General features: G+C 39.3%; 1 protein-coding gene across 4 annotated transcripts in view; it reads right to left on the bottom strand.

The window, feature by feature from the left end:
* Positions 1 to 656: 656 nt before the first annotated feature.
* LOC124154735 (transcription factor IIIB 50 kDa subunit-like) overlaps positions 657 to 14,821 on the bottom strand; it is a 67,534-nt gene continuing 53,369 nt past the window's right edge. For all 4 annotated transcript variants that reach the window (XM_046528633.1, XM_046528631.1, XM_046528632.1 and 1 more), the window contains one exon: positions 657 to 1,606. In XM_046528633.1, coding sequence (XP_046384589.1) covers positions 884 to 1,606 — 723 coding nt within the window. In that variant the 3' untranslated portion in view covers positions 657 to 883. The remainder of the gene's footprint in view (positions 1,607 to 14,821) is intronic.

Below are 14,821 nucleotides of genomic sequence, written 5' to 3'. Positions count from 1 at the left end.
GTTGTGATCAAAATAATGTTCCACTGCTGACGTTTCCCTTACAAATTAGGGATCAAAATGGAGAACTAACATCGAGTCCAAACAGAACGAAGGCAGCCAGGCACTCTATTGCAGAGCATGCCAGCCCAAACATCTGGCTGCGCCCAATCCACATTCAGCAATTGGTAATCTCTGCAAGTTCCAAATCAACAGATTTATGTGGGTGATTTATTGGCTGTAAACCATTGCTTTCAGCAAACTCTCAAACGAATGATGTTTGGGACAATGTTAGCCACACCCGAGTGAAAGCATTTGCTAAAGAACGCTGCCATGCTACCAGACAGCTTCTGAATCCTTGAAAACTCAAAAATAACCCTTGTTACCAAGCAAGACCCCTTCTCTCACGCACACCACTACATATTTTAGTTTCCTTTTCATCGCTATTACCCCCATAATATTTTATCCAATGAAATCCTTCCCTGCCACATTATCTGCGTGCAGGTGCTCCACGCTGATGGATAGTAATAATGGAGTGTTGTTTACAATCAATTTCGCCCGATACAAACAATCGAATGCTCAGATGTACACCATTTTACCTTACTGTATTCCGAGAGTACACATCAGACATGCTCATTACAAGGCGTTAGCTGCTATGACTGCCATAAAGAGTAAAAACATACAAAAGAACATGTTTATTGAAGCAAGTGGAGATCTGTACACAAACAAATGATGCAGAAAATAAATAGTTTGTGGCGGCATACGTATCAACCCAGCAGATGTATACATGAGACCATAAATATTCACTTTCTATGTGTCATGCACAACAAGATTGGCAAAAAAATTCAACTCTTAATGAAATTAAATACAGCCACTGAACAAAAGGTCACTCACATACAAATCGCCACTAAGGGAAATCCAGGCAGCTCGGGAAATTTTTCTCACTTCCAGGTTTGACAATGTCCACTGAGTCACTTCCAACCCCTTCCTTTTCAGAGTCGGGCAATTCCCTTTTCAGCCTTGCACCACTATTGTGTATCCTCTGTACACTCATCAGCTTGGTAAACCTTACCTTCCTGAACACAAGGCTATTTTTCTGGTTCTGGGCAACTGAATGGCCCCCCACCAGCAGATGTGCCCCTGTGTCTAAGCCACTGGCATCCAGTTGGTGCACACAGGTGGTGCTGTCCGTGCCTGTCCTCTTGCGAGCTGAGTCCACAGGGCCCCCCTCCACTTTGGCGCTTGACTCACCAGCCGTGGCCAACATGACCATTTGGGAGCTGTACTTGAGAAACTCTTCCAAATGTGTATAGATCATGTCCTTCGACTGAATTTTGTCCACCATCCAAGGAATGTCATTGGCGAATTTGCTCAGTACAGAGGATATAAGGTTGACTTTGGAATACACGGAAGAATGATCTGAGAGTTGGATTCCCACTTCACCCAAATAAGATTTGACAGTTCCCTTGCTCAACCTCACCAGCTGCTCTCCGTCTGGTTTATTGTCCTCTGTTGTCCAGCCGCAGATGATCAAATTCCTCCACACAATGTATCCAGCAGCGAGGATGATTATGTGTGGCTGGTAGCTCACGGACAATGGGCACCTCTCGATAATGCTCAGAAGATGCTCCTGGTGAAAGTAAAATGATGTTGATATTAATTACTACAAGGCCCACCAATGAAATCAAAAGGATGATTGAATATAGTATAGTGGAACCCCGTTAAAGCGAGTACGGGCTATTGCGAGACCCCACCGTTACAAGAGATGGCCAAGGCACCGTCAATTGACCCTATAATAAGCATGAGTTTCCATCGCCGGAAAACCTTCAACAAGAGTTCCTAATCTCTGTAATTTCTTGTGATCTGTTAGAAATGAAGTTAACATAGAGTGCTCAGTCTTAAATAATGTAGTAAACCATTGTTCAATAAATAAGTAGTTCATTTTCGTGAAAATATTGTGGCATTAACATTTGCGAATGCTTGATCTTTTATTATTCCTCGGGCGGCAAAAAGCAGTAGGCAGCATACCCACACGTTCGTGAGTTGCATGAATAGAAAGCATTTGATGGCAGACACCATGGCCAAAAAACACCAAACACGTCTAAGCAAGAAAATAAAAATAATATATCAATATGAGAGTGGCGCAATTAATTTATTTTCCTATTCGCCCTTCACAATAAATAAAACAAAAGCACCCAAGGAATGCAGACCATGAGAGTTAGAGGGAGCTTTGTTTGGGTGGTTTTGCCCACTTCTATCTGCTTCTGAGAAAGGGGCTATGCCAAAGCCTAAAGCAGAGTATTTCAGGGATAGATTGCAAATCGAGAACTTCAAGATTTCGGAAGGTTGGTTACACTAATTCAAAGCAACATAGCGTTACCTCCCGTCATTATTGCTGGTGTTGCCTGCAGTGTTAACCCGAAGTCATGGAAGAAAATGCTCCGATCCTAAAATATCTTAAGAAGTATTCCCCACGTGACATAACATAGGCGAAACGGAAATCTTTTACAACCTACTCCCCGACAAAACCCTTGCAGTACGAGATATTTCTTGCAATGATGCTTCTGAAGTAGGTAATGCACCTTAGCAACGCTGTAGGATGTACGATAAAATGATACTCAGCGTGAATTGTCCAGATGGACGTATTTATTCTCTGTTGCGGTTCCAAGTAATAGTCACGATCACAATGTACTATTCACAATGTTGAACTATTCGCGTCAGTGGTTGGAGTCGTACTGGTGCTCTCTTCCGTCACCCAGTCGGCCGCGCATCCCCTGGTGGCCACTGGAAGAACTCGGAGAACAACTAACTCTTGTTTGGTACCATGTCGTATGCATTCGGCGCCGCCACAGATGGCATATGTGAAGAGCCGCTTTCAGTTTATTTAATTTAAAAAATTCTGCATTCCTTTTGCATGTTTCTCAAGTCGTTATTGAGAATGTTAAATCAATAAATTCATACTCATTAGTTTTTTTGGCCTTATGGTCAATCAGATGCATATGCCTTTCCGTTTCTTTGTCGCAAATATTACCCATGTGAGTTATATTCGTCACAGTTTCTTGCATCTTGCTTTTGTTTTACTTAAGTGACATCAGCATAATATCTGCGTTATAAATCTTCGTGAAATAATATCACGTTAATATCTTTTCTTATATTACAAATTTTAATTCAAATCGTTTTTGTTGCAGTGCTGTGGTAAACTCAGTGTATTATTTCAAATATGATGCGAGCATTACACTCAAAAAGGAACTCCTTTTTTAACAATGGCAATTTTAATCACATCATTTTGCACGCTTAACAAAATTTTTGCTGTAAATAATGAAGATATTACATTATATGATAGAAAAAGTCTTCCAAGGCATGATCAATTTTCAGTGGAAAATACCGAAATAATAGAATGATCACGTAAATGTAATAATTAAGTACATAGAAAAATGGCTTCGCCAGTTGTGCATTGGCATAATGATTGACAAAGCAATGCTTTGCATGATTTTTATTCAGTGTGGCGCTTATAAATTGTTTGAATGGTTAGTTGTTGTTTAAGTAAGGAAATTTAGTGATGCAAAACAAATTCGCCTTTCGTCTGGATTTATGATTACGTTTATGGGATAGACATTTCTCTGTCGCCACACCACTCTTGTCCCTGTATAACTGTTTGCAATAGGTATATTGGCTATTATTTACTCCATCCCTGGTAAAGCGACAATTCGCTATAGCGAGTGTTTATTTGAGCACCGTCGGGTCTCGTTTTATCGAGGTTGCACTCTAATTGGTTGTTGAAAAAAATCTAATTAATGATTTCTTACTAATTAACTGAATGTACAAAAATAGCCATTTTTAATAAAAAGAGATAAATTATTATGCGAATCACTGGGTGCATCCAGGGGGAGCTTTGCTCACTGAACGGATGGTCATATAAAGGACATAAAAAACATAAAAGTTGCGAACAACAACATGCGAAAAAATATACAAAAGAATTCACATTTATTTAAATAAAAGCTGGTAGCAATTTTCCACAACATTTGATTGTGTACAAAGCGTTTCGGCTCACAGAGCCATCATCTGGTACAAGGCACTCTCTTACATATAAACATCACCTTTTTACTTTTGAAAAAGGGGTGGGGGAGTATTTGACATGTTTGAAGAAAGGGTGGGAAACAGGCGTACAGAGTGGAGACAGAGGGAAAAGATGCAATTGAAGAGGTACGGGAAATCCAAGGTGGGAAGAGGACTCGAGACTTAACTGTAGAATAATTGAGATTGAGAGGAGTAAAAAGGGGGTAGGGTAAAAAGAGAGGCGGCGTGCCATTAGAAATGGAGAGGTGAGAATAAATAGCGAAGCAGAAAAGAGGCAGGGGAGAGGAGTAGCCGAAGGGTAGCTGAGAAAGGAGTGAGAATTAGCAGGGGTTCCCGGAAGGGAATGCAGGCGGAAGGAAACGGTCCACACAATACGGAGAGAGGGATGGCGGACGGAAACACCCTGTGGAGGTTGGGGTTGATTAAGGAGTGGGTGAAGAAAGAATTTGACCATTTGTTTTCGGGAAGGGGATACTAAGGAGAGGAGAATGGGTGACAAACACTTGTTCATTCATGAGAATATTTGTATCAATTTGTACAATTTCAAATTACTAGTAGTAGCATGCCATCAGCAGACCAAGAGACAGAGGAGGAAGAAGATGACAGCTCAAGTGGTTCGTCATTTGTCTCGGATAATACAGTGGAAGTTAAAGAAGATGTTTTAACTTCGGAATATTGCTCAATCGTTTACTTTGCTGGATATCTCCTTAAGAGACTCTTGGCTACAAGTGGATGCATTAACTGCAAGAAAAATTTTTCTGGGAAGAAAACAATTGAGGACAGGAGTCATATAATAATCATGGAAAGAACATTTCCAGGAATAACCAAGGATGTTGACAGTTTGCTGTGTCCATCACAGAGGTTTATCAGGATTTGTAAAAAGCTCTGTTAATTTTCATAAATCAAATTAGTGATAAACCTCATAAAAGGAAATTGAGAAAGTTGATGCTTTCAAAAGCAGAAAGGCTCCTTAAGTTAGAGATGGAATATGAGCCTGAGTTTTGTAATGAACATTTAATATTCACTTTTACTTTTTCAACAAATGATAAAAAGGAGTTGTGAGTGGTTGTCCCCAGTTGCTTCACAGGTGAAACAAAAAATATATATTTTGTCAAATATATAGTAAATACATGCATCTAAATCTTAATACGTGAGTACGTAAATAAAGAAGAATGAAAAACTCATTTTAAATATCAATTCGTTTCTGAATTTCGACATAAACAAGCCCTGCCCCCAGCATTTACTCAGTAATTAACTGATGATAAAAAAAAGGAAGAGAATCTCAGCTGCTGGATGAAATAGTGTAGAAGTAAGTATGGGGAGCTCATGGCAATCAATGAATCAAAGTGTCGTGCGCACGCGACGTGGAACGAACGAGTTTCATGAAGCTGTCACAACTTGGGGTCCTTGCCAATTCATCAGTCCAGAGATGCACTCCTGCAAAGGTTTTAAAATAAGTTTTTATTTTTCAAACTTTACTCACACCGCTCCACAATCTCACAAGCAATTACCCAGCTCCCTCTCCAACACTTTCCGAAATGGTGTCCCGCACAACAATCCCCCAACCAAATCAACAACCCCAGACAACCAGCCATCATCAACAAACCCTGGGCCTGCCGAGCCTTCTCCATCCTACCTCAGGAACACCACCCTTTGTGTTCACAACAAAATGATTGAATGTGTTGATCTTAGGTGTGTCCTATATCAGCTATTCATGGCCTACATTGCTTGCAATGAACATTATGTAAATGTAGTATTTCCTTGTGCATTCATTCACAAATGGTTTGAATTTTTAAGATATTAAAGTCTGCTCAACATTTATGGAGAAATACATTAAGGATTAATATCTCTTAATAGCTAATGTATAATAACAATATTTAATTGACAGTTATTTTATTGAAGGCGCCTGGTTTTCCGATTTTGACACCGAAACCCAACCTTTACCACTCGTTAGTACATATTACATTGCATGTAATGCTAACGAGTGTTATCTTGATCCCACATGCGTACTGCGTCGCTTTTGTATAAAACTACTTGTGTTTTAGCCTAGCAGTAAGTGATTAACACTCTTGATCGCGGTGCATTGCAGTCATCCAGAGGAAGGCGAGGCAGCTTCCACCTAAAATATTGTCCTAGTGTGTTTATAACGCCTGAGATTTAGATAATAGCTGGCACACTTGCATGACAGCAGCTCATTGGTGTACGATTCGTCCGATAGGCCGGAAGAGAGCGCAGATCAAGGCATTCCACAGGTGACTACTGAATTTGGTTCTTGAAAATGTTTTGAACAATAAAAAGCTATGAATTGCCATATTTTTCTAGTGCACCTACTTGTGTTTTAGCCTAGCAGTGAGTGATTAGCATTTTTGATCGTGGTGCATTATGGTCATCTAGAGGAAGCTGAGGAAGTTTACATCAGAAATCATCGGCCTAGAGTGTTTATAGCATCTAAGTAGCTGGCGCACTTGCATGACAGCAGCTCATTGGTGTACGATTCGTCCGATAGGCCGGAAAAGAGCGCAGATCAAGGCATTCCACTGGTGACTCCTGAATTTGGTTCTTGAAGCGATGAACATCAGAAGAATTTATTTTGTCCCTTGAAGTGAAATCCTCTCCAATGGCAAAACGGTAGTGCTGTGTGAGAGTCTCGTCTCGGCAGTCGAGACGAGACTTCCATTTCTCTGCATTGTTTGGGATGAGACTCTCAGCACGGCGAGTCTCGCCAGGGTCGAGAGTCTTGACGAGAGTCGAGAGGTCCCATCCCTTTGAGATTTCTCGACACCGGTCGAGACTCCTGGGCTAGGCGAGAATTTCAGATGAATAACGCAATCAGTCTAGTTTACTAAGGTATCCCTTACGACTTTTACGGATTTATTCACACTATAAAAATATTTAATTTAATGATTTACCCTCTGCATCCAATTTTTTTAAAGAGTGAGGATGATGCTGATAGAGTTCCCAACGAGGGATAAAAAAAAATGTATTTCCTTTTCCTGACCTCAATATTTAATATAAAATTTGAATGTTGGAGTGTAGGTCTTTAAATTGAAAAGTAAATTTTGCCGACATTTCCGTTTATTTACAAACCATTACCAGGGCTTAAAATGAAATGGAGCATATAAGTTTGATATGTAGACATTTTAAAGGGTTGAATCAATGTTTCTTGTCATAGTTACATAAAAAAAAGAAGCATTCACTTTCAAATTAAGAAAAAAAGAGATCATAGTCTAATTCTATAGAATTTTATATGCCTCTTTTCAATGTTTACTAACTAACTAAGGTTTTAAGTTTAAGTGATTAAGTAACTATGGTTTATGGTTACATGTCAATTTTGGTTAATTAAATAATAAAATATGCTTACTTTGTCAATTTCGATCAATATATTACAACTATTTTTGGTGTTGGAAATATACACCCTGTCTTAAAATAATATTTTTGTTAAATTATTTTCAATGTCTAGAATAGAAATAGTATTATTTTTTTTTGATGAGGAGCCGGGAGTCTCGACTGGTGTCGAGAAATCTCAAAGGGGCGAGACTTCTCGAGTCTCATCAAGACTCTCGACCCAGGCGATACTCTCACTGTGCCGAGAGCCTCAACAATGCCGAGAAATGACAGTCTCGTGTCGATTGGTGAGACTCTCGGGTGGTCGAGCACAGCCCTACAAAACGATCTCGTTGGGAGGCTACAGCACAGACTCAGGCCTGTGAGGAAAGCCTGAGTGCGAGGTGCGGCCATCACAAATTCATAAAGACTCCCCTTGTGATCAAGATAGAGGTACAATTCTTTCACCAAAAATTAATTTACAGTTTTATCCAAATTTCATGTGCAGCATATATGGACCTATATCGTATGATACTACAGCTAGTAGGAGACTGTTTCCCACCTTACAAAAATGGGCAATTTGACCCAAAGATACTTAACTGAACATAACAACGTCAAAACTCAGCTAAAATCATAAAAACACTTACCTGCATAGGAAATTAGGCATTAAAAAATTTTCCTGCAGTTTTTAGGATGCTATTGAGAGCTGTTAGCCGACAGTTGAATTAAAAAGCCTCGGGAAACTACCATGAAATAGCAAGCGGCTGAAATAACGGCGCGGTAAAAATATTTGAGAAAATCAAAAATACGTAACTCCTTTTGTATTCAAGATAAAGCTATAGCTTTTTCACAAAAAATACATTTATAGTTTTTTTGAAATTTCATATGGACCTATGTAGTAAGGTATGAAAGTTAGCAGGCGATTGCTTAGTAGCTTTCAACATTCCAGATTTTATGTCCGAAAGATATACATACATAACAACGTTGAAACTGAGCTGAGAACAAATTTAAGTTGACCAGTAAGGCAAAAATGTACAATATATGTTTCCTGCAAGTCTTCAACTTAATACTATGAACAGTCTGCCAGCAAGTGGATTACGAATATAAACTCAGAAAAGCCAAATTACGAGCTGAAATTCAAGAAAATATTTATTATAACTTTGTTATGAACAAAATCGACTAACTATTGTCAAAACTAAACGTAGCAACCCTTTCTGCTGCATATTATTTTTTCATACTTGAGGAACGAGCAAATTAAAAAAATTGCAAAAAATTCTTCCTCACCATCTGATTAATTCTTCCAGAACTACATAAAAAATATATACGATCTTCGTACACGCTGTGAGCCCTCTATATACAAATAAACTTACTCCATGGTACTACACATGCTACACCGTTCAGCCTGACATGAATTTAAAGACTACCGGTGAAATTTAGTGAGTCTTTATAAGAGCTGAACAACTAATAATAGATTTTCCCGGAAAATAGAAAAAAATTAACAACTGCAAGCGACTGGCTGATGAAGATGCAGAGCAGAATAATCGTACTTTTTCCTTGTGGCGGAAAGAGAATTTTAAGAGAATTCGTTTTTTCGTGAGAATCATACATGTGACCTCCAGATCAGCATAACCATTACACCACGGCACCAGTTAAGAATGAGAGGCATAGGTACCACTTTAAAAACCCAATTTTATGAAAAACATAGCTGCTGCATGAATCAGCAAGAATAAAAACATTATTCTTATACAAAAGCCCCTTAAGGAATACTCTAAAGCAGTGGTTCCCAACCCTTTATGTCTAGCGACCCACCTTTTAATTTTTTCCATTTTCACGACCCACCCCCACCCCACCCATGATTACACACACACATACAAATACGTACGTATGCATATTGTACACTTAATTGGTATTTATATATACATTTGGTCAATCTACATACATTTTCAAGAGCCACGCCGCGACCCACTTAAATTCCGCCCGCGACCCACTAGTGGGTCGCCACCCACTGGTTGGAAAACGCTGCTCTAAAACAATAGGGTGGTTTCCTAAAATTTTTTTATTGCCCAAATCGAAAGATTATTACTCCTGGAGTGTGCATTTCATGCTCTTAGATTTTCGAATGACGATATCTATTTTTTGCGATTAAACGAAAAGTGAAAAATTTCAAGCGTGTGAAAACGTGACGGCTAAGTAGGAATGATGGGAAAAGTCTGTGTGACGTATTTTTGGTTCCAGCTGTTGGCGTATAAGGTGACCTTGGGGCGAGGCTTGAGCACTGATACGACGCAGGCTGCTAGCGCTTGGCTTATATAAGGATTATTATTCCCCTATCAAACGAAGGAAACTTTCCGAACTTAGGTAATTTTAATGGTTGATTATGAAGAGATGTTTCCCTGAGCTCTGTACCTCATGCATGCATTGGTAATCTCGGACAATGTAAAACTCCTATCTACTCGTATTGAAACTAGGTCCCTGTGACGTCACGTGGAGTGGAATCGCATCGGCACCAATCTGACCTTTTTCAAATGAGGATAAAATTGACCATTGCCATTCGTCTAAACTGGGATTTCTGAAACCAAATAATTTGTATATTATGAATACATTAATGGTTGGTAAGGAATCGCAATCAATGTATTTCGTTTTCTTTGATGAAGGAAACTACCCTATTGGATAATCAGAACATCTACGGAAGTGCTAAAAGTTTGGCCTCCATTTTGTCATTACCCTGGATGTTTGCCGGCCTGGTCATACGAAATCCATAAAATAAGGCTGAGAAAACTTACTTAAAAGCACCTACCTTATTTCTTCTTTTCATCTTATCTCAATGACTTATGGGGCCTATTATGTAACTTTGGCTCGGAGCTAGAGCTATCTGTAACTCCGCCCGGATTTGTTTTGATTTGTGGCTCCAACCCTATTACGTACCGGCTGCAGATGCGAGAAGTCTCCGAAAGAATGCGGAGCTGCAGTGGCTATGAAAAATTCGGAAAGCAAATCTCTAGAAATGAGTCAACCAATAGGAGCATAGGTATCTGATAGTCAATTTTTCTGAGCAGGCAGATTTAACGTGAATTTCGGAATGGAGTCCCAAATTCGTATTTCGTAATTTAAAGTAAAATAATTAATATAAACTACATTGTTGAAATGTTTATACTTTAAAGCTTATTCATTTACAGTTATATGTCATCCATTGTATACAGCCATTCCTTTATCGTCGAATTCAAACCTATTCTCTGCCCATGTTGCTATTATGGCCATGAATACGGTTTTAAATACCGGCAAAGGCCGGAGAAAATGAGCAGTAAGCAGGGCATGGTGCTCACTAATTTTCTGAGTGACCACAGAAACTTTGCCCTTGGCGTATTCCAAGGAATAAACAGGAAGGTAATAATGAATAAAATGAGGGGTGAAGTTACGAACCTTAATATTTGATCGACACTTTAAAAAATGTGCTAGTGAGATTGACGGATGCCAACACTATAGTCTGCACATTCGCAAATGAGGCAATCATGGAAACAGAACGAAGATATTTGAACACACACTGAGACATATATTTAATACCAATAATGAAAATAAAAATGTCCAACAATATGAAACGTCGAATTTCCTTCTCTTCTGTTAGCATGGAAGATTCAACATTACCAGGGACGCCGACTTATAAAAAATATTTGGGGGGGCCCAAACCGGGGATCATGCCCCGGGAAATTTTATAAGTATGTAGTGAGTTTTAAGTTTTTTAAGCATTTAAGAAGAGTCATATGATAAACATTAGACCCCTGATAATTCGAGTACAGTAAAACTTTGATTTTACGCAGTTGGAGGGACCGAAATATGGGCACTGTGTAAAATCAAAGTGTGTAAAATCAAGAGTTGGTATTGAGGAGGAGTTTAGATTTCAGGATAACACTTGCTCATTATTTTTAGAACACTCAGTCATACACTTTGTATATATCTGATTTAAGCCAGAACCGGAACCAGAAAAAGTCTCATATATGAGGTTTTACGGTAAAAGAGAATGAAATCCTTTTCAATTGCGTCAGATATGTTTCCCGGATTCTATTACTCATTTGGAGGCAAGAAAATGAAGCCTAATAATCTTATTTACTCATAAGCAACACCACAGATGACATGTTACCTTTAGAGAAACAATGTTGAATTCCTGAACAATGTTTCCTGTGGTTGAACAACATGATTGAATTGCTACCATTTCTGGTGCTAAGATTACTTCTTTTACCCAGGAGAAATTCCAGAATGGTGTTACTAAATGCTCGCAGAGAAGCTAATTTTGGAAAATATTCTCATTAAAAGCAATTTTCAGGAAATCCGTTTAACCACCTGCAGACAAACAAAGATTGGAGATTTAAGAAATGAGATATCTGAGGATAGTCATCCAAATTAACTCCATTAACAGGGAGCAAAATTTCGCTAATACATCACAAAAGCTTTACACCCTGTGGGCCTAGGTTCAAGTCCTGGCAGTAGCAGAAACTTATCAGAGATGGCCCTATCCCTACTTGAGTGTAATGTGGAGGGCTTTTCCAGTGCACCACTCTGTCCAGCAGATGGGACGTTAAGTCCTGGTCCCTTTGGAGTCTGTCATTACAACCTGGCTAATGCCAACATAGGGTTCCTATCCCCCCAGCCCTTACTTCATGGCGCTAATGACCCCAGCTGTCGGTCACCTCCTTCCAAATAGCATGCCATAGATAATACGGAGCACACAGGACCCGGGATATTCGGAAATTCAGATTTTTCCGGTGTTTAGATCACTTTTTTTAAAGTGAGCTATTTAAATAACCGCGCAAATACCGTCATGCCGCCAGTGATGAGTAAAAACATTATTAATAGTCCGGAACAATTTTCCCACTATAATTTTTACGCATTAAAAAAGCATTTTCCCGTGAAATTTTAGCATTAGTAGATTGAATCTACCGGGTATAGCTTCTCTGTCGGCATTCTTCCGCGAATTCAGCGCCGGGACCTTTGACTCAAAAGCCGTGTGACTCATCTTCACGTAATATTTTGCTTCCCCATATCTGATAACAACACCGGACACTTTTTGTATTTCAAGTTAATGGTGTTAAGCCATTCTTGAGTTTAAAGGGACTGCCTTATCACTCACGTCTTGAATTTGACTTCAATGATTACATGACGATTGACGACGCGAGTCATTCTCCGAGGGCATTAACTCCCGTTCCGTTAAAAATAAACGCTTGTCTCCTGGAGTTTAGCTTATAGCTATTCAAGTTCCAACCATGTTTCACTTAAAAACCCACTGGCAATGAGATACAAGTTGAGTCAGTTCTGATAAGCGCGCCGCGCAAGCAACTTTCCCTCGCCTCCATTCGTCCTGTAGATGCGGGGTTAGCCTGGGAATGAGAAAATTCATGCTGCTTTTACCATCGTGTTGAATCACCATCGACATACGTCCATACTAGAAGTACGACTATCTTTTTTGATTCACCTTGGAAGCCAAAATTTTGGCACGGAAGGATTTTTAACGGCTCATTTCGCCGTTATATTTTGCTGGGGCGACGAAAAGCATAGCGTTGGCAAAATTCTAGAAAACCTTCCGTTAGGGATAGATATTCCGTTGTTCATAATTCCGTATCAACGACCATCTACTGTAATAACATAATTACAATAAAGATGTTATAAACAGCGTCGATCAATAAGTCGAATAATAAACGAAATTGATAATGTAAATATCCCCGGCGATCATTTGTCTTAATCAAAAGTAGTTACGCATACACGGCGATTGCCGTATGTTTTAAGTTTCGATATTTCCTCGTACGGCATAATTTGAACTAACAGCGATATTCGCATTCGTAAAGGAGCCTGAAATATTACTGAGAGGGCGCAGGGGGGAGCAATGATAGGGAACTTGCATATATTTCAGATATAATCAATAGCCCCAAAATTATATAAAAATATATGTTTGCATACCTCGGTGAAAGTTTTTTTATTATTTTATGACGTGGTTTGCGATATTTAATGCATCAAAGTTCACGAGAATTTTCAAATGCAAGTGAGAAGCGAAAACGCCCGATGATTGGCTGGTAGAAAAGTGACGTCATAGTTCAGTACGAGGCACGGCGGCACGGCCATAGTATAGGTTGCATGCTTAAATACATGCGACGGCGTGGTTATGATTCATTTATTGAAGTGCAGACTTATCGGAGTTGTTCATTGTGACTTCAGGGCTATTATTTGATCTATTTCTCCTCCATTGAAAGCGATAGATTGCGTAAAGATGAAGGCATATGGTTATTCTTAGGCTGATCCTAGCAGGCTTCCTGTTACTGATTCCATCATGATAACAGGGTATTTTAGTGAAACTGTAGACTTCGTCGGCTCGGAAAGTCGATGCCGAGAAATGGAAAGGTAGCTGATGTGCATCTGTAATGTTTTATAGTTCATAACAAAGTGAGACTTGCGTATAATATTGGCGAAAGCGTATACTCATGTGAAATGTGTATTCTTTTGGCAGTCCGGTATAGAGTCTCATGGTGAACTTATTTCCACCTCGAAGCTGTCGATGATACTTTCAACTTAAAAATGCCTTACCTGGAGGGCGACAGGAAGCTCTGAGGAAGCCAGACTATTAATGTTTCAATTTAGTAGCGATAATAAAGACGAACTTCCAATACAATCTACCATCTTGTGACTAAAAACCCCGAAGCCACTTCCTATTCTGCAGAAAGAATCGGTCAATAGCACTTTGATCAATATAATAAACACAACGTCTTCAGTTGTTAATAAGTTACTTTTGAAATGAAATACTTCCTAAATTAGCATTAAAATGTGCATGTTTTCCAAACAGAGCCTTTAATACATTTTGGGAGCTTTTCTCACGATATATCTGAAACCTCTAAAGGCGAGCTCATCGTCATTGCGATCGGTTGTCAATTAAAAATTCCGTATCGGAAATCCTAGAGGGATGACTTTCGACGATGACCGTGATCACCTGCACTCTCACTATCACTGGAACCCGTGGTGAAAATATCATCCCAATACAATATCTCTTTGGTTTTAACTGGGGAAATAAGATCAACATAGAACTGCACATTCTTTGGGCAACTTTGGGTTTGACTTTCCCTCAAACCCACCATTTCCCCTGTGGTGCACATCAGTCCTATCTTTATACGATGGCCTGACAACCTTTAAATGGATCCTTGGGTTATCCTGAGAACCAACTGAATGGAAATTGCTGATCCACACGTCTTCCTCTATCTCCACAGTTTCCAAATCAAGGGCCGCGGAACATTCCTCTTGTGACTCAACTTTTTCTGAAAAGCAAGCAACGGCGTAGAATTAAATCAAAGAATGCTGCGATTCATTTTTTGGGACCACCTCTGGATTCCATTCTTTTTACGTCTACAACTTCCTTTATCTATCGGGGTAAACTATGGGACAAGATAATGTTTAAATATTTTCATTAATT

The sequence above is a fragment of the Ischnura elegans genome, chromosome 2 (assembly GCF_921293095.1).
Source record: "Ischnura elegans chromosome 2, ioIscEleg1.1, whole genome shotgun sequence".
NCBI lineage: Eukaryota > Metazoa > Arthropoda > Insecta > Odonata > Coenagrionidae > Ischnura > Ischnura elegans.
Note: the sequence above shows the minus strand (reverse complement) of the source record. Positions and strands in the feature narration are given on the sequence as shown.